At 40.1% G+C, this 26,017-nt stretch overlaps 1 protein-coding gene across 4 annotated transcripts in view; it reads right to left on the bottom strand.

Moving 5' to 3' along the window:
* Window positions 1-972: 972 nt before the first annotated feature.
* zc3h6 (zinc finger CCCH-type containing 6) overlaps window positions 973-26,017 on the bottom strand; it is a 53,671-nt gene continuing 28,626 nt past the window's right edge. For 3 of the 4 annotated variants that reach the window (XM_080192949.1, XM_080192950.1, XM_080192951.1), the window contains 7 exons: window positions 19,873-20,004; window positions 18,931-19,042; window positions 16,674-16,783; window positions 15,382-15,722; window positions 11,696-12,276; window positions 11,114-11,356; window positions 973-3,505 (listed from right to left, as the gene is read on the bottom strand). In XM_080192949.1, coding sequence (XP_080049075.1) covers window positions 2,016-3,505; window positions 11,114-11,356; window positions 11,696-12,276; window positions 15,382-15,722; window positions 16,674-16,783; window positions 18,931-19,042; window positions 19,873-20,004 — 3,009 coding nt within the window. In that variant the 3' untranslated portion in view covers window positions 973-2,015. The remainder of the gene's footprint in view (window positions 3,506-11,113; window positions 11,357-11,695; window positions 12,277-15,381; window positions 15,723-16,673; window positions 16,784-18,930; window positions 19,043-19,872; window positions 20,005-26,017) is intronic. The other variant, XM_080192952.1, reaches the window with a different exon arrangement.

Genomic DNA, 26,017 nt, shown 5'->3' with positions numbered 1-26,017 from the left:
AAGCATGACCAATTTCTCCCTCCTCTTCCTTGCATTTCTAGGCCATACCAGTAGCTACTGTCTTTCAGCAAAAGCTGGTGTTTAGGTAGTAGCTCTTGGCAATTTTTTCCTCTACTAGTTGAAGTTAAGACTCGCTGTTATTCAATGTGTTGAGGACGTAAAATATCTGATATAAACCAACACACTGTATGTGCTAGAAATCTTAAATGCAAATAAAATCAGAATTATTACTTTTCATTCCTGAAAATAAATGCAAAAATTGAAAGTTTCAAAATGGGTCTGATCTTACAGGTGGACAATTTACATACTTACTACATGGTGTACATACATTTTAATCGAAGTAATTTAAAACACGAGATTACAAATTACTATATTCAGATAATCTGCAAAAAACTTCGACTGAAACCAATGTTTCTCCTAAGCTTAATCTCTGCATGGATGGCCTAACACAGGATCACTGCTGTGTATCAGTGTACACAAAAATCAGATCAGTTCATGTAATGATGGAGAATGTTTTAAGATTTTTAGACACTAGGTAAATATAAATGTGTTTCATTCACACTGCTCAATTAAATTTTGCCCCAAACTGTAAAAGATGTTAAAAAACTAAGAGCGATGCTGAAATGATTGATTTTAGTTTTTAAATTTATATTAGTTTAAGTTACATTTTAGCTGTTAAATATTTCATCATTGCAAATGTCACAACTGGGTGAGTTCAGTATGTATAAGCCTGTATTTGATTTTGCTTACATAAGCATAATGAATTTTAATTTATTACTCAATTCAGTATTTCAATTTAGTTCCTACATTACTAATTTTCTTTGCACGTCATGTACTTTTCCATTCTAAGGCAGCTTTTAAATCTTAAATGTTTATGTAGAGATCCCAAATATTAAAATAACTGCAATCAGGCTGAAGTATTAAATGTGGAATTGTATAAATAACTAAAAATTACAGCATACATATAAAATATACATTAAAAGAGTTTAATACATTTGTACAAAAAGCTTTTACATTAGGTTTTCTTTATAAAGCTAACTCTCAGTAGCTCAATATGAAAATACGGTGTCATACATAAAGAACAAGTTCAGAAACTTTTATTAATGCACAATAATCCACCACTAATTCCTTGTATTAAATGGATAAGCAGTAGTTCACTAGATTTCAGACTTATTCTAGACAAAACAAAAAGGTTTTCACAATAAATGCTTTATACATTGTGTACATTGATCTTCAGTAAATCATGTCATGATTCAGATTGATTTGCCAATTCAAAAACAGATAATCAGCTGTTACATTTGCTAAACTAAAGAAACCCATAATTTTTGAAGTACATTAACAATTGTACAGTGCAATATCTATGGACAGTGTCTAACTGCAAATGGTTTCACACTTGATTGCGACAAAATATTAAAGCAACTAATTTAAAACAAAACTGCAGTGCACGCATGACAGGATCGATTAACAAAAACAGAAAAGACTGGTTAGGACTATGACTAGGATACCGTTGGAGTGATATTATTGAAACTGTACAATATAAAAGTGGCAGTCATTTTTCTTTTTAAGATTAGCTCTCACAACAAAAAGTAGTTACTTGAAAGTACTAAAAACAATATACAGTTTTTCAGTGTACTACTTCGATAATACATAATCACACAATACCCAAGCAGGAAATAACTTAGAATGCGACTCAGCAATTTCAGTACACGGAAAAACAATTACTTCACCGGGAAGAAAGTTTAAATGTGGTCACAGGTATATTCTCTCTATACATATATATATATTTTTCTATTACCATAAAAAATTATTCATTCAAAATGTAGTTTTTACGTACTTAGACCAAAGGAAAATTAGTCATACAGTCTGCGTGTGCCACTGCATGCATTTCTTTGAACAGTTAAACAGACTGTACATAGTAAAAAATAAATAAACCACTACCAACAAGCCAAATAAGTTAAAGAACCAGGACAAGCTACCATATACAGATCGAATACTAGTCTTTTAATGAGTGGATGCTAACAGAAAGGTGATGCTGTTGGATCAAAAGTCTTGAACATTTCTTTCAGTGGTTTTTTATCCTTTTTACTGTTTAAATCTTCTTCGTCCACTTGACTAGGAGGTCCAGAATGTTTAGTTTGTCTTGGGTCACTGTACTGTGGTCTGATTAGGCCAGCTAAAGCCTGGATAGGCAGATTATGCACTGCAGGTGCGGAGGTAGCAGCTGCCTGGGATGTTTCAGGCTTTAACTGTGGTCTGTAACTGTCTGACTTTTCTGCACCAAGATCAGTTGTATTCTCTGTACCTTCTTGCACCAATGAAGATTTATATGCTAATGATGAATCACATAGAACATTTTCTGACTTTGTGGGATTTTTTGATACGAGGTTTTTCTTTACTTGCTCTCCTTCCCTGGAGGAATCTGCTTGCGTTGTTAAAACAGATGTCACTAAGCTTTGTGAAGTCTGGGTCCGTGGGTCATAGAGACTGATGCCACTGAGCAATGTGCTGGGTGACCCAAGTCCAATGCCACTTGCAGACAGTTTGGGAGCATATGGAGGGAGTGTCTGGTCCATCTTAACAGTCACTCCTGACACTTGTGTAGAAGTACTACTTACTTTTGATAAACGAGGATCTGCTCGTGTAATGTGGGACTCTCTTAAAGTGGTATCTGTGCTGCTGCTTTTCTGCAATCTAGGATTTGCTGACTTTTGCAATCGTGGGTCTAAAGGTCTGTCAGAAGAAACCCTTGAATCTGCACTCTTCTCAGTCTTTACTGCGCTATTCTCCTTGGAACGCAAAGATAACCGTGGATCAATCTGACGAGGGTCACTTATAATACTAACGGCTCTATTCAGGCGTTGATTAGCTATTAATGGAGGAAGAGGCAAATTTATTGAAGACACTGGGTCTGGCTTTGGCAACGGCAGTGGAAGGAGGTCCTCAGGAGTCCAAACAACAAGTTTTGCAAAGTGGGGTTTAGAGAGGGTGATGTCCATCTTGATGTGGCTGAACTGTTTCAGCTGACAGCGTGGATCCCGTAAGGTCACACCAGGTATTGTATCTAAAGGTATTATGGCTGGTTTCTCCCTCAGTTCTCGTTCTGTCTCTTCATCATCATCCAATCCTTGCTGCTTATTGTTTGGGATAGGATGAGGATCATGTTTAGGGCTTTCACTAATAGAAAGGCCTACACTGGCATTCTCATGTGCCTTCATCTTTCTGGGATCTCTTGCTAATCTTGGATCGGCAGAGACAATTTCTGTTTTTTTGCCTTCTCCAGCTGTACCCTGTCGTAAGTCAGCTCTTAATCGAAGATCTGAAGGTTTGTTTTCAGGGGGTTTTTCTTTCACAAGTCTGGGATCCAAGTACGTGTAAGATGTCTGTTCAGTTATAGGAGGCTGCTGGTTCTTCATGGTTTCACTTTGTTTCTTAAGAGTTTTCAGTATCGATTTTACACTGCTCCCATCTTCCTCTTCATCACTTGAATACCAATTTACAGTCTCATCTGAAAATATTAATAAAAGTAACGCTAGTTAAATTTAAATACTGATTTCGAGTAAGCAGCACCACCATTATCAGGTGGCACACAAAGATGAAACCAATGTAAGTACTGTTTTCCCTTTCAGTGGTATCAGATGTTGGAGGACAACTTGCTCCATCACCAATGCTGCTTTAAATACAGTCAGTAAGAAGTGCAGCAGCATGATATTGGCAGCATTAAATTTTCAAATTTAGTCACAATTACTGTTGCCATGCGAGTGGAATCAAAATGAAGGTTTCTAGTATAATTAAACCATTACTGCTGTGTTAAACTGCATAACAGTCACATACTTCAGCATCAACGGAAAGATATTAGCACAAAAGATGATCAAAACTGAGGGTGACGTGAATATTTATTGTTCCTTTGATTTATTAATAATGAAGGGAAATGTTTCTTATAGATCCAAACTGCCATTAAAGGCAAATAAATATTGATGTATAGAAGGCATATGGATTGTGCTGAACACTTCTAGGTCATAGGTGAGCAGTTTGACAACTTTCTAAGTGACCTCAAACAGATTACTACAACCGTCCCTTTCCACAAAATGAGACCAAGTTCACTTTTTAACTAAAACTGTGGATTAAACTGAACCTAAAAGGGTAAAAAGTTAGATTATATTGAGCCACAGTGTTAACAGATCATATAATCTATTTATCTATATGTTACTAAATTTTACACTGGGCACACTTCTGTGCACAAACATTGTCACAATTTTATTCATTACAATGGTTCCCATTCAATTTTGCTCTGGAACTGATGTAGTTTCAAGCCCTGACCACTATGTGGCACCATGAAGCAAACTGTTGCAGTCTCATCCAAGTCCAACATGTATATATAGCAATTCACTTAATTATATAAAATTCACAACGTAGTAATAGGTCATTTGATTCCTCTGCATGCTCTTCTATTCCTCCTTTTACTCTGTTAAAAACATCTATGCAATTTGCCACCACCACTCTAAATGGTAGCACGTTCCTCATTCCAACCACACACTGGAAAAAAATTCCCCTCAATCATTAATTGGATTGATGAGCAATAATCTTGAATTAATGGCCCAATTGTGGTTCCCCTGCCACCCCCCCAACCCCCTCACCCACCTGAGAACATCTTTTCTATGTCTAACTAGAACTACATGGCAGACGAACGGACCATTTGAAAAATCTAGTCCACGGGGGTGTTTATGCTCACTCCAGCCTTCTCCCACCTTTTCTCATCTCAATCTGTCATAATACCCCTCTGGTCCCTTCTCCCTCAAATGCATCTGTACTATTTGCTTCAAACACTCCCAGTAGTAGCATGTTCTACATTCTTATCACTGTGAAAAAGTTTCTTTTGGATTCCGTACTGGATTTCTTGGTGACTATCTTATATCGATACCTTCTAATTCTCTGAAGCCATTAACAAAGCTTTTAAAAATATTAAACATCTGTATTATGTCATTCCTCAGCCTTTTTTTTTGAGTGAATATAGATCCAACCTCTAAGTCACTTTCTGAAATGTACACTACACATTTCTGGTACTTTCTTTGTAAATCTCTGCAGTAACTCGACATCCTTTTAATAAAATGGAGATCGGGGAATGCACAAAGTACCAAAATGTGGTCTAGTAAGAAGTCTCACAACACCAGGTTGAAGTCCAACAGGTTTATTTGGAATCACGAGCTTCCAGAGCTCTGCTCCTTCATCAGGTGAGTGGAGAGCTGTGTTCACAAATAAGGCATATATAGGCACAGACTCAATTGCAAGATAATGATGGAATGTGAGCCTTAACGGGTAATCAAATCTTTACAGGCACAGACAACGTAGAGGAGAAAGGCCACCTTGTAAGGCCAGGATATGGCGCTCTGCTCATTGATTGACAGTTCTGATGCGCCACAGTGAAAAAATCATAGAACCCTACAGTGCAGAAATAGGCCCTTCAGCACATCAAGTCTGCACTGAACACAAGCCCACCCAGGCCCTACCCCCATATCCCTACGTATTATAGGGATTAGTGGGTATCATATGGGGGTAGGGCCTGGGTGGGATTGTGTTCGGTGCAGACTTGATGGGCTGAAGGGCCTCTTTCTGCACTGTAGGGTTCTATACCCACTAATCCTTCTAATCTATGCATCCCTGGACACTAAGGGACAATTTCTTAGCATAGCCAATCAACCTAACCCGCACATCTTTGGACTGTGGGAAGAAACCGGAGTACCCGGAGGAAACCCATGCAGACACGAGGAGAATGTGCAAACTCTACATAGACAGTGACCCGAACTGGGAATTGAACCCAGGACCCTGGAGCTGTGAAGCAGCAGTGCTAACCACTGTGCTACCGTGCCGCCCAAAACCTCACTGACCAACTCAGAAGACAAACGCAGGGCATGATCACCAGAGTACCCTTCTTCATCCAGTACTTTCCCAGGGCAAGGGAAACTACGACATCTTCTCTGGAGCCTTGAACATGTCTTCGATGAAGACGAGCTTCTCGCCAAGGCCATCTCCACACCCTCACTACTTGCTTTCAAGCAAATGTGCAACCTCAAACAGACCATTGTTTGCAGCATACCATCCAGCCTTTAAGAGAACAGCAACTACCATACCACACAACCGTGCCACAACAACCTCTACAAGACATGCCAGGTCACTGACACAGATGACACTATCTCACGTGAGCACACCATTCACTAGGTACACAGTATGCACCTATGCAACTCAACCAATGTTGTCGACTTCATACACTGCAAAAAAGGATGTTCTGAGGCGTGGTAAATTGGCAAGACCATGAAGACACGATGATAACGGATAAACGGACACTGCACGACTATCACCAGGCAGGAGTGTTCCCTTCCTGTCGGGGAACATTTCAGTATTTAAGGGTATTCAGCCTCCGATATTCAGGAAAGTGTTCTCCAAGGCGGCCTTCAAGATGCGTAACAGCAGAATCGTCGAACAGCTAAGTTCCAAACGCATGGCCTCAACAGGGATCTTGGGTTCATGTCAGACTACGTGTAACCCCCACCATTTGGCCTGGGCTTGCAAAATCCTATTAACTTTTCTGGCTCGACACAATTCACTCCTCTTTAACCTGTACTTAACCATCTCTCCACTAACATTGTCTGTACCTGTAAAGGCTTGATTATCTGTCAAGACTCACATTCCAACAATTATCTTGCAATTGAGTCTCTGTCTATATATGCCGTGTTTGTGAACCCAACTCTCCGCTCACCTGATGAAGGATCAGTGCTCTGAAAGCCCGTGATACCAAATAAACCTATTGAACTTTAACCTGGTGTTGTGAGACTTCTTACTGTGCCCACTGCAGTCCAACACCGGCATCTAAACAAGATTCAATACAAATTTAATATTTTGTTCCCGACTTGGTTTGTTTTTTGGTGGCCTTGCATCCTGTTGTACAATATTTAATAATGTATTTTATTACTGTACTTCAGAATCTCTTTGCTCTTCTACCACAAGACTTAAGAACACTAGGACTAGGAGCAGGAGTAGGCCATCTGGCCCAGTGAGCCTGCTCCACCATTCAATAAGATCATGGCTGATCTTTTCGTGGACTCGCCTGCACTTACCCGCCTGCTCACCATAAACCTTAATTACTGTTCAAAAATTTATCTATCCTTGCCTTAAAAACATTCAATGAGGTAGCCTCAACTGCTTCACTGGGCAGGGAATTCCACAGATTCACAACCCTTTGTGTGAAGAAATTCCTCAACTCAGTCCTAAATCTGCTCCTCCTTATTTTGAGGCAATGCCCCCTAGTTCTAGTTTCACCTGCCAGTGGAAAAATTTCCCTGCTTCTATCTTATCTATTCCCTTCATAATCTTATATGTTTTTAATAAGATCTCCCCTCATTCTTCTGAATGCCAATGAGTTTTGCCCCAGTCTATTCAGTCTCTCCTCATAAGCCGACCCTCTCAACTCCAAAATCAACCTAGTGAATTTCCTCTGCACCCCCTCCAATGCCAGTATACCCTTTCTCAAGTAAGGAGACTAAACTGTACACAGTAGTCCAGGTATGGCCTCGCCAGCACCATATACAGCTACGACATAACCTCACTGTTTTTAAATTCCATCCCTTTAGCAATGAGGGACAAAATTCCATTTGCCTTCTTAATTACCTGCCGCACCTGCAAACCAATCTTGAGATTCCTGCATAAGGACACCCAGGTTCCCTCTGCACAGCAGCATGTTGTAATTTTTTACCATTTAAATATTAGTGCATTTTGTTGTTATTCCTACCAAAATGGATGACCTCACATTTACCAACATTGTACTCCATCTGCCAGACCCTCGCCCACTCATAGACTATCTATATCCCTTTGCAGACTTTGCGTCCTCTGCATACTTTGCTCTTCCACCCATCGTAGTGTCATCTGAGAATTTTGACATATCACACTTGGTCCCCAATTCCAAACCATCTATGTAAATTGTAAATAATTGCAGACCCAACACTGATCCCGAGGCACACCACTAGTCTCTGATCATCAACCAGAAAAACATCCATTTACCCTCACTGTTTGCTTTCTGTTAGTTAATCAATCCTTTATCCATGCTAATACAATACCCGTAACACCGTACACCCTTATCTTATGTGGCAGTCTTCGGTGCAGCAGCTTGTCAAATGCCTACTGGAAATCCAGATACACGACACCCACAGGTTCCTCACTGTCCACCGCACATGTAACGTTCTCAAAGAATTCCACCAAATTAGTCAAAAATGACCTGCCCTTCACGAACTTACGCTGTGTCTTACCAATGGCACAATTTATATCCAGATGGCTCACTTTCTTTCTTGATGACAGATTCAAGCATTTTCCCTACTGCAGAACTTAAGCTAACCGGCCTATAATTACCCGTCTTTTGTCTACCTCCTTTTTTAAACAGTGGTGCCATATTTGCTGTTTTCTAATCTGTGGGAACCACCCCAGAGTCCAGCAAATTTTGGTAGATTACCACCAATGCATTTGCTATTTCCCCCACCATATCTTTTAGTACCCTGAGCATTCAATCAGGGCCAGGAGACTTTCCTACCTTTAGCTCCATTAACTTGCCCAACACTACACTTTTCGTGATAATGATAGTTTCTAGGTCCTCACCTGCTATAGCCTTCTTGTCATCAATTTTTGGCATGTTATTTGTGTCATCCACTACGAAAACGACGCAAAATACCCGTTCAATGCCTCAGCCATTTTCTTGTTTCCAGTTATTACATCCCCCTTCTCATCCTTTAAAGGACCAATGTTTACTTTAGCCACTCTTTTTCTTGCACCTTCCAAGTAATAAGTGACCTTTGTGTTCATTCTAGATAAATGTGAGGTACATTTTGGTATGTCAGACTTCCATTTGTCAATTATTTGCCTATTCTGCAAATTGATTAAATGCTGCGGTAATTTGTTGCTGTCTTCTTCACCACCAATGATACACTCTTCACAGATGCTGGCATCTCCAGCATTATTTTTTTTTTCAGATGTTGAGCATTCACAATATTTTACTTTTCACTTTATCCTTCAAGTTTGGTTATTTTTCCAATTTAAATGCTCTTATACATTGCTCATCCCATCATTAAATGTTCTCATGTCTACTTGTTCTATCTCCCTTCTAAATAAAACAGAACAGTTGGCTTGAAGGGCTTGGTGGCCTACTCTTCTCTTCATATTCTCTTATAATGCACTCCTCTGCTGCCTATGTACTTAATGTATGCCTCTTTTGTTTATGTCTTTATTGATCCATGGAGTCCCACAACTGTTTGTTCTTTCCTTTTAGCAGAATATCATTTTCCTGCATCCTGTTAAATGCAGTTTTAAACATTTCCCCATCATTGTTCTATATTGTTGTTTGCTGTTATTACAGGTGATTATAAGAAATTGGGGAAATAGGCCATTTGGCTCCTCAAGCCAGCTTCAGCATTCAATAAGATCATAGTTGATCTGTTTGATTTCAAGTTCTACATTCTCATTTACCCATGACAACCTTCGTTTCCCTTGCCCAACAAGAATTTAACTTCCCCCGGCTTTAAAACAAAAGAAATTTTCCAGCACTTTCTGTCCTTGAATCAGATTCCAGTATCCGCAGTATTTTGCTTTTAACTAACTGGACTTGTTCTATCTCCCATTCTAAATATAGGAATAATGGCAATCCTTTAATCCTCATATGTTCTTTCAGTTTCTAATAAAATTCTCCAAGTATATAATAGTGCCATGACTATCGCTTCGCTAACTTTTTTTGGTACTGTATACATGGATGTAATTTGATACAATAGTGATAATGTTTGTGACACCATCCCTTTAATGTCTCTCATTTAGATCCTTGTTGAGAGTCACTATATTAACATGCTCAGAAAAGGAGTTAAATAGCAGCAAAAGAAATGAAACCTAGTGTTAAGTTTGTTCAGTAGTTTCATGCCAAGAGAATCAAGTAACAGGCAAGAAAGAAACACTGTGGATTGCGACTTGAAACTCTTTCAAAGAATAAAGAACACCCACACATAATGCAGATCATTAACATTTTTCCACATTCTTTTAACATTTACATTCAATGATAAGTATATAAAGCAGTGCAGAAAGTTAATAATGGATTCTGGTAGACATACAACTTTGGGTGGTTTAGTACACAGTTCCATTTATCTGCCCAAATGGTTAAGATGAGCTCAAGAGGAAGCCTATGAATACTGGATCAAAAAGCAACCATGGAATAAAAGTGTCACTTGGGAAAATCATATAGTGAAGAAATAACCTGTAAACAGCTGCTGTGGATGTTTATCACTAAAAAGGGTTGTAACAGCCTAATTAGATTTAAGGTAAGATGACAGCATTAACTGCCAGCAGCTAAAAATGCATAAATACCAGCGATGCCAAGATTAATTTACAGTAGCTGTTGGTGCTTGCCCAAAATGCAAATTTAACAAAACTTAAAAGCAAAATGCTCAAAAGTTCTAAATCTTTTTCTTGTGCAATTAAAATTCAACTGCTGATTCATACCAAATCTTCTCAAACCTAGGGGATGCAATACCCATCCACAGTGTGCACCCTTGTACATACAGATAAGGTATGCTGACCCCATCGCCATCCCAATGCCTGGAAACCTGGAAGCTTTAGATGTTTGAAGACGTTGGGCCTGGAGGGCTAGAAAAGGCTACTTCCTAACTGGTGGATTTTAACCAAACAGGGAGAAAGCCTTTTCAAATCCTTTAAAGAGCTGATCAAAGCTGGATGTGCTCAAGCACAATGGTGAGAGCAGTCAACAGAAAGGTCAAAGCCAGATTCACCTAAAGCAAAGGCCATCCAAAGGATGGAGCCATCTGCAACTATTTCTACGCAATGATTGAATGAATAAGGAACAGTTATGCTCAGTTACATTGCCTTTAGTTTGCCAACAGTGTCCAGATGAACGCAGGATTGATTACTTAGGAATCTGGTGGCTGTCAAGTACCCAAACTCCAACAGCATCTTCAGGACAGAAAAGGAACAATTGGTGCAGCAAATAAAAAGAAATACATATTGGGCAGGAAATACAAGATGGTACTCACCCTTCAATGACAGAACCAATTAAATAAACAGCAATTTTTAGACCAACCTTCATCTCTGTTCTGCAACAACTGTGACTGGTTGTTGTCTGATCCTCCCTCTTCCTGTTGCTTCTGCTTAATTCTTAGAAACAGAGCTTTTTGTTTGGCTGGAAGGAAATCTGGAACAGTGACAGTAGGCTTACGGCCTGCTGAACTGCTGGCATCCGATTCTGTGTCACTGTCTCTAGAATCATCTGTACCCAAGTAAGACTGATGATCCCTCTGCTCAGATGCCAAATTTGAACCGCCATCTGCATATTCAAACACAAAAAAATAAAATTTGCTAAGACACTTACTAATGGGACACAGGTAAGGTACTTCACAGAAATCTGTCAGATATTTTTCTAAAATAAATATATCTTTTGCCATTCTAAGCCATTCAGTATTACTTTCTATTCCTTTGTCTTGAGTCAAAGTATGGTTTAACAGTTTGAATCATCAACTCCCAGTCACTTGAAACTGTTTATTATATCAAAGGATAGTGGGAATGTTTAACACATCTGCAGAAACATCAGCTTCACTTGAACAACAGTTACTTTAAACTAGCCTGTTAGTTTACACAGTATCTTCAAAATAAATTCATGTCATACCTCCCATATGATTCTCTTGCTCCAAGTTATGCACTACTTTCTGTGAATAGTAAGAATTGTAGAAGTCCACTGGATTTTGGATTTGTGGGTATGAGACATCTTGTTGGTATGCAATGTCTTGCTGTATTTGTTGAGATGCATCAACAGTAAATTGTGGATGGGTCTGACTTTGTGGTGGTGGCAGTATCTGATGCTCCATGGGCATGTTCATCATGGCTCCCTGAAATCCCATCTGACCTGGACCTTCATTTGGTCCTGCATTTATTGGTGGACCTGGAAATCCTGGTGGAAGAGGTAAACCAGGGTGTCCTGGAGGAACTGATGTTCCAGGTGGGCCTTGTAATACTGGCTGTCCAGGTAAGCCTGGAGGCATGGCTGGTCCAGGCAGACCTTGTGGAACAGGCAGATTATGTGGAGGACAAGGACCAAAACTGCCTGGAGACTCTGGAGGTCCATTGGGTCCTGGAGGCATCATGTTTTGTTCTGGCCCTGGACCTGCTCCAAACATCTGAGGAGGAGGAGGTAGTTGGTCTTCTTCAAATGGAGGATGTGGAGGTGACGGGGAGTCACAATACTGTGGTCTACAAAAAAACAAAAGATTAATGAAAAACAGGTAGACAGCATCTTTTTTCTGAACCAGTCAGTCAGTTCAGGAAGGAATTTAAAGTACCACTTAACAGTCACACCCTCCAAGCCAGGCTCAATTATTTTGAAAACCATTACCCTTGTAAGTAAACATAAATCTAATTTATAATAAATACCTCATAATATTTGTTTAATGGAAATTCCTGCTTTCTCTTGTTCCCATCATCTCTAGCTGAAAACAGCCTGCCTTTTCAACCCTTTGATATTGTGCCTTGTATATGTTCAGCATAAACGCCTTGCTCTTGTGGCCCTGCATGCGGAGTCTGCAAGTTCTCCCTATGTGTGCGTGGATTTCTGCCCACAGTCCAAAAGATGTGCTGGTTAGGTGCACTGGCTATGCTAAATTCTTCCTCAGTGTACCCGAACAGGCGTTGGAGTGTTGCAATTTTCACAGTAAACTTCACTGTAGTGTTACATAAACCTACTTGTGACACTAATAAACAAACTTAAACCCCAGGATACTATACATTTTGTTAATTGTTCTCTCCACCTGTCCTGCCACCTTCAATGATCTATGCATATATGCATCCAGGTCCCTCTGCTCTTGCGCCCCCTTAAGAATTGTAACCCTTATGTTATATTGTCTCTCCATGTTCTTCCTAACAAAATGCATCACCTCAACACTTCATAGAATCCGTACTGTGCAGAAGAGGCCATTCGGGTCTGCACCAACTCTGACAAGCGTATCGTACCCAGGTCCTCTCCCCCACCCTATCCCTGTAACCCCCACACTTCTCATGGCAAATTCACTTAACCTGCACATTTTTGAGGTGGGAGGAAACCCACACAGATATAAGAACCAAAGTCGGAATTGAACCCGAGCCCTGTGAGGAGCTGTGAGGTGGCAGTGCTAACCACTGTGCCACCCATGCTACTCCCTCATTGTACATCATCTGCTACATATCTGCCCACACTACCAACTTGTCTATATCCTTTTGAAGTCCTACACTGTCCTCACAGTTTATAATGCTTCCATGTTTTGCGTTATATGCAAACTTTGTAACTGCCCCCTGCACACCCAGATCATTAATATACTTCATGAAAGGCAATACCAACCTCTGGGGACATCACTACAAACCTTCCTCCAGCCCAGAAAATATCTATTGACCATAATATTTAAAATAATAATAATTAAAATATCTCTGCTTCCTATTTGCCAATTTTATAACCGTATCCCTTTTATTCCATGAACTATAACTTTCTCAAGTCTGTGGTTTGGAACTGTATCATATGCCTCTGGAAAGGCCATGTACACCAGATCAACATTATTAACCTCTTCAACCCTGTTACCTCTTCAAAAGACTCCAGCAAGCTAGTTAAACACAACTTCCCCATTAGAAATCCATGCTGACAATTCCTATTCAACTCACATTTCTTCACGTAACTACTAATTATATCTCAAATAATTGTTTCGAGAAGCTTCCCCACCACTGAAGTTCAACTGTTTGGTCTGTAATTGCTGGATCTATCCGTAGAATTTTTTTTGAACAAGGACATAATATCTGTAATTCTCCAGTCCTCTAATATCTCTACGTCTAGGGAAAACTGAAAGTTGATGGTCTGCGCCGCTGCAATTTCCACTCTCACTTTCTGCAACATCCTTGGACGTATCCTATCCAACACTTTCTCATTATCAATTTTGAACCCTTGTAGTGACAGTTTCCTCCTCTGTCACCAAGGCTTGGATAGAGTCTACCTCCTTCGTAAAGACCAGATGGAAAGTATTAATTAAATACCTCATTCATATGCCTCCATATTTAAATTCCCTTTGCGGTCCCTAATCAGTCCCACTCCTCCTTTTATCACCATTTTACTATTTATATGTCTATAAAGGATACCCCTTCATGTTGGCTGCCAGTCTTTTCTCATAATTCCTTTGCTTCATAAATGTGTTTTCACCTCCCCTTAGAACCTTCTGTATTTCTTAGTTCTCAATTGTATTTTCTACTTGATTCTGATTGCAGCTCCACATCTTCCTTCCTACTTAAGTTATTGGCCCCAACGTGGAATACAACCATAGCTGTTTGTCCTCCCCAAGTAGGATGTTGTTCTGCTCTGTCACATCCTTGACCCTGGCACCAGGGAGGCAACATACCATCCTAGTATAACATCTACAGCCACAGAAACACCTGCCTGTTCCACAACTAACTAATCCTCACTAATAGAGGCGGCGATAATCTTGTGGTATTATCAGCAGACTATTATTCCAGAAACTCAGCTAATGTTCTGGGAAGCTGGGTTTGAATCCCAACCCCGGTAGATGGTGGAATTTGAATTTTAAAAAAATCTGGAATTCAGTATTTACTGCTGATTATGAAACCATTGTTGATGGTTGTAAAAACCCACCTGATTCACAAACGTCCTTTAGGAAGGAAATCTGCCATCTTTACCTTGTCTGGCCTACATGCAACTCCAGAGCCACAGCAACGTGGTCGTCTTGGACAGCTAGGGATGGGTAATAAATGCTGACCAGCCAGCGACATGTCCCATGGCTGAATAAAAACTATTCTTAATTTCTTCTCTCGCCCCTCCTGTATAGCTGTGGTTCTGCAAGCCTGGCCCTGATCCTTGGAGGATCCAGGGCCCAGGCCTGGATGGCTCCAATATAAAGTGGACTGAGACTCACCCCGTCACAGCTTCACTCACATCGTTCACGAATAGGATAATACAATATTGGCCGAACCTAGCCCAACAACAGCACGAACCAAAATTTCTTTCCACTGAAACTAACTATAGTCTAAAGCATCCATATCAAACCTTGGGGCCAAGTTATATATTGCACACGTTTAATATTGGGATGAGACAATAAAACTCTCAAAATATGTAGACAATTGCCTATTAATGACAAACTGCAGTTTCATGTATATTTACAATCAACTATTCAAATCAGAAAACATTGCATATTTGCAGTAGGCACATTCTTGTATGTTTTAAACTGTTTGCTTTGAATGGAGTTTGCAACCTATATTATGATTCAATTAATTAGTTAATGCCTGATCATTGGCTCTTATTCCAATAGATATATATTAAAATCAACATACCTCCGTCCCATTTTGTGGACAAAGACACTTGTTGGCTGTACAACAATATCAAAGATAGAGGGAATCCTCCTCCCTGGTGAAGTTGCTTGTGGCTGGTTGCCAGGTGGACCCATCGGCATTGGACCAGTATAGTTTGGTGGTTGTGGAGGAGTTGGCAATAATCCAACTCCTGGTGGTGGCTTTGGAAGAGGAGCTATACCTTGTTTCCTAAGTTCCTCCACTTCAAGTTTATCATCATCTTCATGATACACATACTCATAATCATATTCATAATTATCAAAATCATTGGTATGGCTGTGGTCATTGTTATTGTCATAGTTTACACTTTCATTGTTCAACACCTGATAAAATATAATGAATATTAATTTGTCAAGCAGGTATGGACAATGAACAATTTTGCAAAATTTATGAAAGCAAGCAACTCATTACATCTAAAGGATCACTTCTTAGGAACAAGTAAGTTTTCCCATCAATAAATATGCAAACACAAAATGATAATACTTATCAATTAAATAATGTTATGATCTCAGTAAAGGCCATTAATGTTAAAAGAAATTCAAAAAGCAATGATTAACTGATACTAGGCCACAACATTTCACTTTTTAAGAAAAACAAACATTGCTATATATAAAAAAAAATCAATAAAACAATCGCCACACACACACACACAACCTCCAACAAAAGAATTCCCTTACATCTACAACTAAACAGTCTTGGTTGACCATGGCTGACAAATCAAATGAAACTTTAGCATTCCTTGTAGTCTAAAATTCTCCAGACAAAATATGAAATGGTTACACCCAGAATGGTCAAAGGCATGAGCTTACATTTTACGCCATGACTCAATCTAAAAACACATCACAAATCCAAACCCTAATTTCTTTAGCAATATTTAACATTTTTGTGCAATAACAGAAAATCTATGATTCTTTTAGTCTGGTAGCTGCCTTAAATGACAATTCTTCACGCATCTTAAAATAAGCTTTGGACAACTCAATCATCGAAGGCAAGATGGCTGACCCTATATTATCTCAGTCTCTCTCAAATGCATACACCATAGAAGCTGGATGGCCAGTGAGATGAAAACTGACAAGAATATTGAAGTTAACTTTACATTACCAGTCATATACTTGTCTAGGTCAGCTAACACATCACAGATCAGTGAACAAACCTGGGATCTTCCTGGTTTGTATCTCTGGATGGGATGCCATATTGTGCATTTCCATAACAGCCATCAATTTGGCTACTTGTGATACATTTCATTATTAAATTGCATGTATTTATTGACAAACCTTGTCCAACAGCTCTCTTGTTTCATCAGTAAGTGGAGCATGAGAGAATTTGCAGTTGTCTCCTTGATAGCATTTTGCTCCTGTGTGGTAGAACTTACATGGATATTCACGTAGAAGTACATTAAGGAATATAACTAATAAGAACACTTAAAAAGAACAAGTCTGTGGCAAAGAATTCTTAGAACTCAGAAAAGCAGTGAGAGTTTAGTGAATAGAGGGGCCCAGAAGATGGTAGAGTTCAGCGAGCAGAGAGAACATAAAAGCCACGAGAGTTCAGTGATCAAAGAGGTCATAAAGGCAGCGAAGGTTCAGTGAGCAGAAGGCTTGTCTTTACACATTTGTGCATAGAATTAATAGTTACATGGACAAATGCAAATTAATTCAAGAAAGCCAGCATGTATTTATTAACAGTAAAACACATTGAACAAATTTGCTGGAGTTTTTTGAAAAAGTAACAAGAGTGAGTTGTTGAGGAAAAAGGTCAAGATAGAGGCAGATAGGTTCTTGATTGGTAAGGGTATCAAAGGTTATGGGGAAAAGGCAGGAGTGTGGGGTTGAAAAATGTAATCAGCCATAATCGAATGGTGGAGCAGACTCAATGGGCCAAATGGCCTAAATCTGCTCCCATATCTTATGGACCATGCAGTTGAGTGAGGTACATGGACATCCCAAAGGTGTTTGATATAACACTGCACAACAGACTTGTGAACAAAGTTATAGCTCATGGAGTAAAAGGGACAGTAACAACATGGTTACAAAATTGGCCAAGTGCCTGGAAATAAAGTAGTAGTTAATGCAATGTTTTTTGGACTGCAGAAAAATTTGTAGTGGAGTTCCCCAGGTTTCAGTGCTGGGACCCTCCTTTTGCCTGATATAATAATGACCTAGACCTTTCAAAGATTGCGGATGATACAAAAACTTGGAAACACTAAACTGAGAGGGTAGTGCAGAACTTCATAGAAACATAGACAAGATGGTGGAATGGGCAGACAGGTTGCAGATGATTTCAATATGGAAAAAGTGATTAATTTTGATATGAAGAACATGGATACACAATATAAATGGGCACAATTTTATAGGGAGTGCAGGAGCAGAGTGACCTGGGTACGTAAGTGAATAAATCATTGAGGGTGGCAAGATAGATTGAGAGCAGTTAATGAGGCATAAATAAGTGATAGCCATTCGCTGGTTTATTTCTTAGGGCAATGTGTTGACCACAGTCGAGCGGCCTGGTTTAAATATTCAAACAATGTTTAGCATTTAACTGCCAATCCATTGACTGGTGCATTCCCCATGCTTTTTCCCATCAAAATCCACTTGACAACCAATCAGTACTCCCTTCCCATACAGTACAAGCTGTTGTTTCTCCTGATATTGCTATTCTTGTCCTGATGAGCACAAGGCAAGAAGCTTTGATGAAATATCTTCTCAGCAATATTCAAGTTCTGGACTACCAAATTATTATTTACCAAGAATGCACATACTGTAACAGAGCACTTTTAAAATACACCATTCAAATAGCTTCTTAATCTAATTTGTCTGCATTACCTAAAAGGAAACGGGACTGGGGGAAAACAGGCAGAACAAAGAAAGTGATAAAAATGCATAACACAAATAAAGCTCAAGAAAATGATGTGGGAATGCAAGTTGGGTAGCATATTAAAGATGCATTCAAATGGGTGCAGAAACGACTGAAAAAGTAGAAACATATTTTTAAGTTTATGGTAACCACACTAATGAAGTAATCCCTGTGATGTTACTGATGATTTTTGAATTAAAGTGAGATAAAACCAACCATCTCAAGATATGAAACATTTCCCCAGATCTGTAATCTGAGTACTAATATTTTTGCATTTCAAGATTATATTAAACATTTACAAGTAAATGCCAAAGTTTAAGAGATAATAAAAAAAATTATTGACTTTGATAATTTACAAAGCAGAATTCCAAATCCCATTTCTCTGTGGTTCATTTAAAGCCAGTAAGAAGTCTCACAACACTAGGTTAAAGGTTTTAACATGGTGTTGTGAGACTTCTTACTGTGTTTACCCCAGTCCAACGCCAGCATCTCTACATCATGTTCATTTAAAGCAGCAATTTAAACAAATCAACTGTACAGGGCTTGTAGCTTTATTCAGAAACTAGGTAAATATCAAATAAGTGGATCAATGAATTGCTTGATCCAAGATCTAATGAAAGCCAAAATTTAAGTATGTTTATCTACATGTACATGTAGCTAGTTTAAAAAAAAGGATATCATGCATGAATATGCAGTTATCTCCTTTGGTGCAAAACCCATTTAAGTAGAATTTGCAGATGTCCTTCTTCTTCTGTATGACTACATCGTGACTGTACCTGCATTGGTCCCCCTAATTATAAATCAAAAACACATTCATTGTAATAGCTTGTCAAAGTAAAAAGAAAGCAAATTTGATTGTTAGAAAATACAATACTCTTGAAATTTGAGAAAGTTGTAATTTGAGGCTAGAGACTTCCTGGATATGGAAACAACCACTTCTGTGTACCTTGGATGATCGGTTAGAGTGGTATTATTAGTTGTTAATCTGTTCTCACCTATAGAAATATCCTGTGTGTGGACATCTAGTGAATGCAGGTGTGCCTGTGCAAGAGCACTTCCGTGCAAGTCTGCCTGTTATGAATAAACTAAAAATATATTCTGAAGTTCTATTTTACAGTGATGGACAAGGTGCTTCATTCTGTATTGTATAAAATGCTCATTCAACTTACTTTATATAAACTAAATGAGATGTTAGCCTCAACAATGAAGATAACATTTTGATATTTTCAAGAACCTCTGGTGGTCAGCCTATATGATTTCTGTTTTCAACTCAGCAAACATACGTTGTTAACTGTGCAGTAAACAATACCTATTCAATGCACAATGTGAAGCTTCTGCTCACAAGTCAGTTGGTCTCATCAATGAAAATCTTATCTGTCATGAACTAGACAGTAAGAAAAGAACCTGAATGTAATAACCATTATTAGGAACTATCCACAATTTACATTTAAAACAACAACTGGAGGCTGGGTCAGCTGTGGGAAGGGGTCTGATGGGAAAGGAAGGAGGAAGATGGGAAAGAAGTTCCACAGCTCATTTAATCTACTGCTCTAACTGGTGAATATCAGCAGCTCACTTCAGATGATTATGAGGGCACAAATTTTACAACAAAAAGCATACCCTGGTGCAGCGTCCCTCCAGAAAATACTTGCATATGCCTCCTTTCCTAATCTTTTCACCTGTACTGTGGTATGGAAAATCTTGATTTTTCTTCTTCTTCCGGATAAAATTTGGATTTCCATAACCGTCCTGCTAAATACAGTTTTAGATCAGTAATCTTTTATAAGACAAGAACTCATTTTTTCTCCAGTTTGCATAACTGGCAGCTCAAAGCCATTAAATCAGAGATAATCAGTACAGCTTTCTAAAATTCTTAAGATCCTGATACATTAGTTTCTAGCCACCTTTCTAATGATTTAATCAGAGCTGCTCCTACTCAAAGTGGTTACTGTAAAAATTATTTGGAATAAGTACATTTTTTCTATAGTGATGTACTATAGTGATAATTATAACAATGTACTGAACTTGCATTTACCTTTGGTGTGAAAGAGAAAATAAATCTTCATAATCAGAAAAGAGATGCTGGCAACATAGCAGTAAAGGAGGAAACAGCAGCAATGTTGACAGGTGAAAATAAAGAGGTACATAAAAAATTGGCAGCTGAGAAATCAGAGACGTCACTTGGTTCCAAGTGGGATGCATCCAAGATTACTGGAGAAGTTAAGGGTGAAAATTGTGGAGACTGGTAACAATCTTGCAATCCTTCGTGATATGATGTTGGAGACTTGCAGGTATTGCATCAGTTTAAAAAATGGGAGATAAACCTGGTAATTATTGGTCAGTTAGCCTAATGTTGGTGATGGGGAGTTTACAAGACAATGACCTGAGATGATATTAATTCAAATGTGATGAAAGTCAGCAAGGATTTGTAAAAGACAAATCATCTTGAATATATGGAGATCTTTATCATTGAATAGTGAGGATTGATTAAGGTTGCGTATACTAGATATAGTATAGATTGGTGTTTGATGGCCAGCACAGATACAATGGGTCAAAGGGCCTCTTTCTGTGCTGTAAAACTCTGACTTTCAAAAGGCATCTAACAGAAGGCCACATAGTAGACTTTTACCAAATCAAAGCCTATGGGCTTAAAGGGACAATGACAGCATGAATACAAAAACCAAGGAATAGAAAACAAAGACTAGCAACAAACGATTTATTTTTCAGACTGAACAGAAATGTAGAATAGTCTTACCAAAAACAGTGTTAGGACAACTGCTCTAATATATTAATGTATTGGACTGATAGATAGACACGCGGATAAATGTGTAGTGGTCCATTTTGGCAGGTGCAATGGGATGAAGGAGTACAATATCAAGGGTAAGACTCTTAGCAGTGTAGAGGATAAGAAGGACCTTGGGGTCCGGGTTCATCGGACTCTTAAAATCGGCCTCACAGGTGAAGGATGTGGTCAAGAAGGGATATGGCGTACTAGCCTTCATCAATCGAGGGATTGAATTTAGGAGTCAGGAGATAATGCTGCAACTTTATAAGAGCCTTGTCAGACCCCACTTGGAGTACTGTGTGCAGTTCTGGTCGCCTCACTACAAGGGGGATGTGGAAGCTATTGAAAGGGTGCAGAGGAGATTTACAAGGATGTTGCCTGGATTGGGTGGCAGGCCTTACAAGGCTAGGTTGAGGGAGCTAGGTCTTTTCTCCCTGGAGAGATGAAGGACGAGAGGTGACCTGACAGAGGTTTATAAGATGTTGAGAGGTATAGATACGGTGAATTCTCAGAGGCTATTTCCCAGGGCTGAAATGGCCGCTATGAGAGGACACAGTTTAAGGTGCTGGCATGTAGGTACAGAGGAGATGTCAGGGGTAAGTTTTTCACTCAGGGTGGTGAGTGAGTGGAATCGGCTGCCATCGGTGGTGGTGGAGGCGAACATGCTGGGGTCTTTTAAGAGATTTCTGGATGAATACATGGGATTTAATGGGAATGAGGGTTATAGATAGGTCTTGTAGGTTGGGATATGATCGGCGCAACTTGTGGGCCGAAGGGCCCGTTTGTGCTGTAGTGTTCTACGTAAAGGAATTAAGGGTGATGATGAGCGGGCGGCAAAGTGCAGCTAAGTCCACAAAAAGATCAGCCACGATCTTACTGAATAGTGAGCACGCTCGAGGGGCCAGATGGCCTACTTCTGCTCTGAATTCTTACGTTCTTTGAGTATACCGGGTCTAATCATAAAGTCTGTTCATGACATGAAACTCAGGTGCATTAAGAAAGAAATGCTGACATAAAATGTATCTTTTACAATTGCAGGATGCTCCAAAGCACTCAACAGTCAACATATTTAAATATTCTCGGGGAAAGAACATTTATTGCTCACTCTGAAATACTCTTGATATCGCTGTGGTAAGTCACTTTTGCAAACATCTACAGTTCATTTGGTATTGGTACACTCAAATACTGTCAGAAAGGGAATCCCAGGGTTTTGACCCAGTAAAGGAATGGCGATATAATTCCAAGTCAGGAAGACGTGTAGTTTGTAGGGGAACTTAAAGGCGATGTTGCTCCCACGCATCTGCTATCCTCGTCCTTCTAGATGGGAGAAGTCATGGGTTTGGAAAGTACTTGTCAAGGAAGACTTGGTGAGTTGCTGCAGTGAATCTAATGGATGGTACACACTGCTGCCACTATGCAGCGGTGGTGGAAGGAGTGAATATTTAATTTGGGGGTACCAACCAAATGGGATACTTTATCCTTGACTGTATCAAGCTTCTCGAGTGTTGTTGGAGATGTGCACACCCAGGCAAGCAAAGACTATTCCATTACACTGGCAGGTAGTACAGTGGTTAGCACTGCTGCTTCATAGATCCAGGGACCTGGGTTCGATTCCCAGCTCAGGTCATTATCTGTGTGAGTTTGCACATTCTCCTTGTGTCTGCAAGGGGTCCCTCCGGTTTCCTCCCACAGTCCAAAGATGTGTGGGTTAGGTTGATTGGCCATACTAAAATTGCCCCTTAGTGTCCTGAGATGCATAGGTTAGAGGGATTAGTGGGTAAAATATGTAGGGATATGGGGGTAGGGTCTGGGGGATTGTGATCAGTGCAGATTTGATGGGCTGAATGGTCTCTTTCTGCACTGTAGGATTTCTATGATTCTATACACCTGAGTTGCAACTTGAGAAAGGCTTTGGAAGTCAGGGGATGAGTTATTTGTCACAGAATTCCTGGCCTCAGGCCTGCTCTTGTAGACACAGTATTTGTATAGCTGGTACAGTTCAGTTTCTGGTCAATGGTAACTTCCGGAATGTTGCTAATGGGCAATTCAATGATGGTAATGTCATTGAATATCATGGGGAGATGGTCAGATTGACTCTTTATGGAGATGATCATTGCTTGGCATTTGCAGCACACATGTTGCTTGCCACTTATCAACCCAAGCGTGTACATTGTTTGCTGTGTGTGATACAGGTAACTTCAGTATCTGAGTTGTGAATGGTGCTGAACACTGTGCAATCATCAGCAAACATTTCCATTTCTGACCTTTTGATGAAGGGAAGGCCATTGATGAAGCAGTAGAAGGCTGTTAGGCCTAGAACACCACCCAAGGAACTCCTGCAAAAATGTCCTGTGACTGAGTTGATTGTCTTCCACCAAGCGCAACCATCTTCCTTTGCGCTAGGTATGACATCAACCAGTGGCGTTTTCTCCTAGATTCCCACTGACTTCAGGTTTGCTAGGGGTTCTTAATGCCACACAGTCAAATGCTGCCTTGACGTCAAAGGCAGACATTCTTGCCTCACTTCTGGAGTTCAGCTCTTTTGCGCATGTTTGGACCAACATGTAATGAAGTCAGGAGCTGAGTGGAGCTTGAGGAACAAGGAATAAGTACCTCCCATCACTTTAATGACGACTGAGAGTAGGCCAATGGGGCAATGTTTGGCCATGTCAGATATTCTTGCCAGAGCAGGACATGCCTAAGCAATTTTTCACATTGTCAGGCAGATGCCAGCATTGTAGCTGTACTGAAACAGGTTAAGTGGCCAGTACTTTATTTGTTCATGGGGTGGGGGCATCGCTGACTAGTTAAGCATTTATTTCCAATCCCTGGTTGCCATTGAGAAGGTAGTGGTGAGCAGCCATCTCAAATCGCTGCAGTCATGTGTTACAGGAACACACAGAATACTGTTGGGAAGGGAGTTCTGGGACTTTGATCCAGTGACAGTGAAGGAACGGTGATTTGGTTCAAAGTCAGGCTGGTGTGTGACTTGGAGGGGAACTTGCAACTCAAGTCTTCAGTATCACTCTCAAAGTTGCCAAGATCTAAAGCCTTTGCAGCTTCCAGTGCCATCAGCCATTTCTTGGTATCAAATGGAGTGATTCAAGTTCGCTGAAGACTGGCACCTGTATGTGGGAATCTTAGGAGGAGATCAAGCTGGATCACCACTCAGACTTTTGGCCGAAAGTGATTGCAAATGTATCAGCCTTGTCTTTTGCACTAATGCACCAGACTATTCCATCAAGGATGGATATGTTTGTGATTCTTCCTCCTCCAGTTAATTGTTTAACTGTCCCCTGCCATTTGTTACTGGATGTGGCAGGACTGCAGATCACTGATCTGATCCATCGGTGGGAGACCTAACTCTTGTCATTACATGCTGCTTCCACTGTTTGGCATGCAAGTAGTCTTGTGTTGTAGCTTCATCAGGTTGACACCTAATTTTTAAGTACATTTGGTGCTGCTCCTGACATACCTTCCCCTCTCTTCTTTGAACCAGGATTGACTGCAGCTCCCCCCCCCCCACTCCGCCCCACAACCCCATTGATGGTAAAGGTTAAGTGGGAAATATACTGGGACATGGATTAGATTTAATACAATTCTGTTGCTGATTGCTCAGTTCAAAATCTATTCCATATAGGGTGGCAGTAGTGCCAGAAAACACAATGGAAGGTATCCTCAATGTGAAGACAGGACTTTATCCCCACAAGAATACTCCAGTGGTCACTCCAACCAATATGGTCATGGACAGATGAATCTACGACTGATTGTTTGGTGAGCATGTGGTCAAGTAGATTTTTTCCTCTTGGTGGTTCCCTCATCACCTTCCGCAGGCCCAGTTTAACAGCAATATCCTTCATGAGTTGGCCAGCAATGTGAACATACAAATTAGGAGTAGCAGTAGGCCATTCATCCTCTTGCTCCTGCTCCGCCATTAAATAACATTGAGGTGCTATTGAGTCACTCTTGGTGGACACTGACTGCACCTCCCCCCCCCCCGGCATCCTTATGTGCCTTTGTCATCCTAAGTGTTTCTTCCAATTGGTAATCTACACTGAGCAGGAGTGACTCATCAGTTGATAAGAAGGCAGGAAGTTTTCTTACCCATGTTTGGCCTGATGCCATGAAACATCATGGGGTCCAAAGTTAATGTTGAGGACTCCCAAGACAATTCATTCCTGACTGCAGAACTCTGTCACCACCTCTGTTGTGTCTGTTCTGCAGGTGGGACAGGATATACTAGGGACATTCATGATGTCTGGGACAGGGTCTGTGAGGTATGAATCAGTGAATATGACGATGTAGACTGTTGCTTTGATTAGTCTAAGGGACAGCTCTTCCAATTTTGGCACAAGCCTCCAGATGTTGCCAAAGAGAACTTTGTAAGATCAACAAGCCTGGGCATCCAGCTGTCACCTCCAGCTCCTGGGTCAATGCCAATTGGTCTGTCTGGTTTTATTACTTTTTTTACTATTTGGCACTAGTGGCTTGCAAAGCATTTCAAAAGATACTTAGGAGTCAATTACATTGCTGTGGGCCTGGGGTCACATCCAAGTCAGACTGGGTACGGTTGGCAGATTTCATTCCCCTAAAGGTATCAATGAATCAGATGGATTTTTGCGACAATTGACAATAGTTTCATGGTAACCATTACAGGATGTGTTTTTCATCTCAGAATTGTTAATTAACTGGATTTAAATTCCATCAATCTTTGTGGTGGGATTTGAACCCACAGCATTAGTCCGGATCTAGCCTAGATTATTAGTCCAGTGACATTACAACTAGGCACCATCTCCCCTAAAATGGCAATCTTTCTTACAGGACTTGTGTTGGCCTAGATTTTTGTGCTCAAAAATCAGTTGGGACTTGAACCCATTACTTTTGATTCCAAGGTTATGGTGAGCAGACAGGCAAGTGGAGCTGAGTCCACAAGATTATCAGCCATGATCTTATTGCGTGGCGGAGCAGGCTCGAGGGGCC

The sequence above is a fragment of the Carcharhinus amblyrhynchos genome, chromosome 7 (assembly GCF_965287045.1).
Source record: "Carcharhinus amblyrhynchos chromosome 7, sCarAmb.v2.hapA, whole genome shotgun sequence".
Classification (NCBI taxonomy): domain Eukaryota; kingdom Metazoa; phylum Chordata; class Chondrichthyes; order Carcharhiniformes; family Carcharhinidae; genus Carcharhinus; species Carcharhinus amblyrhynchos.
This window is presented reverse-complemented; position numbering and strand designations above follow the sequence as displayed.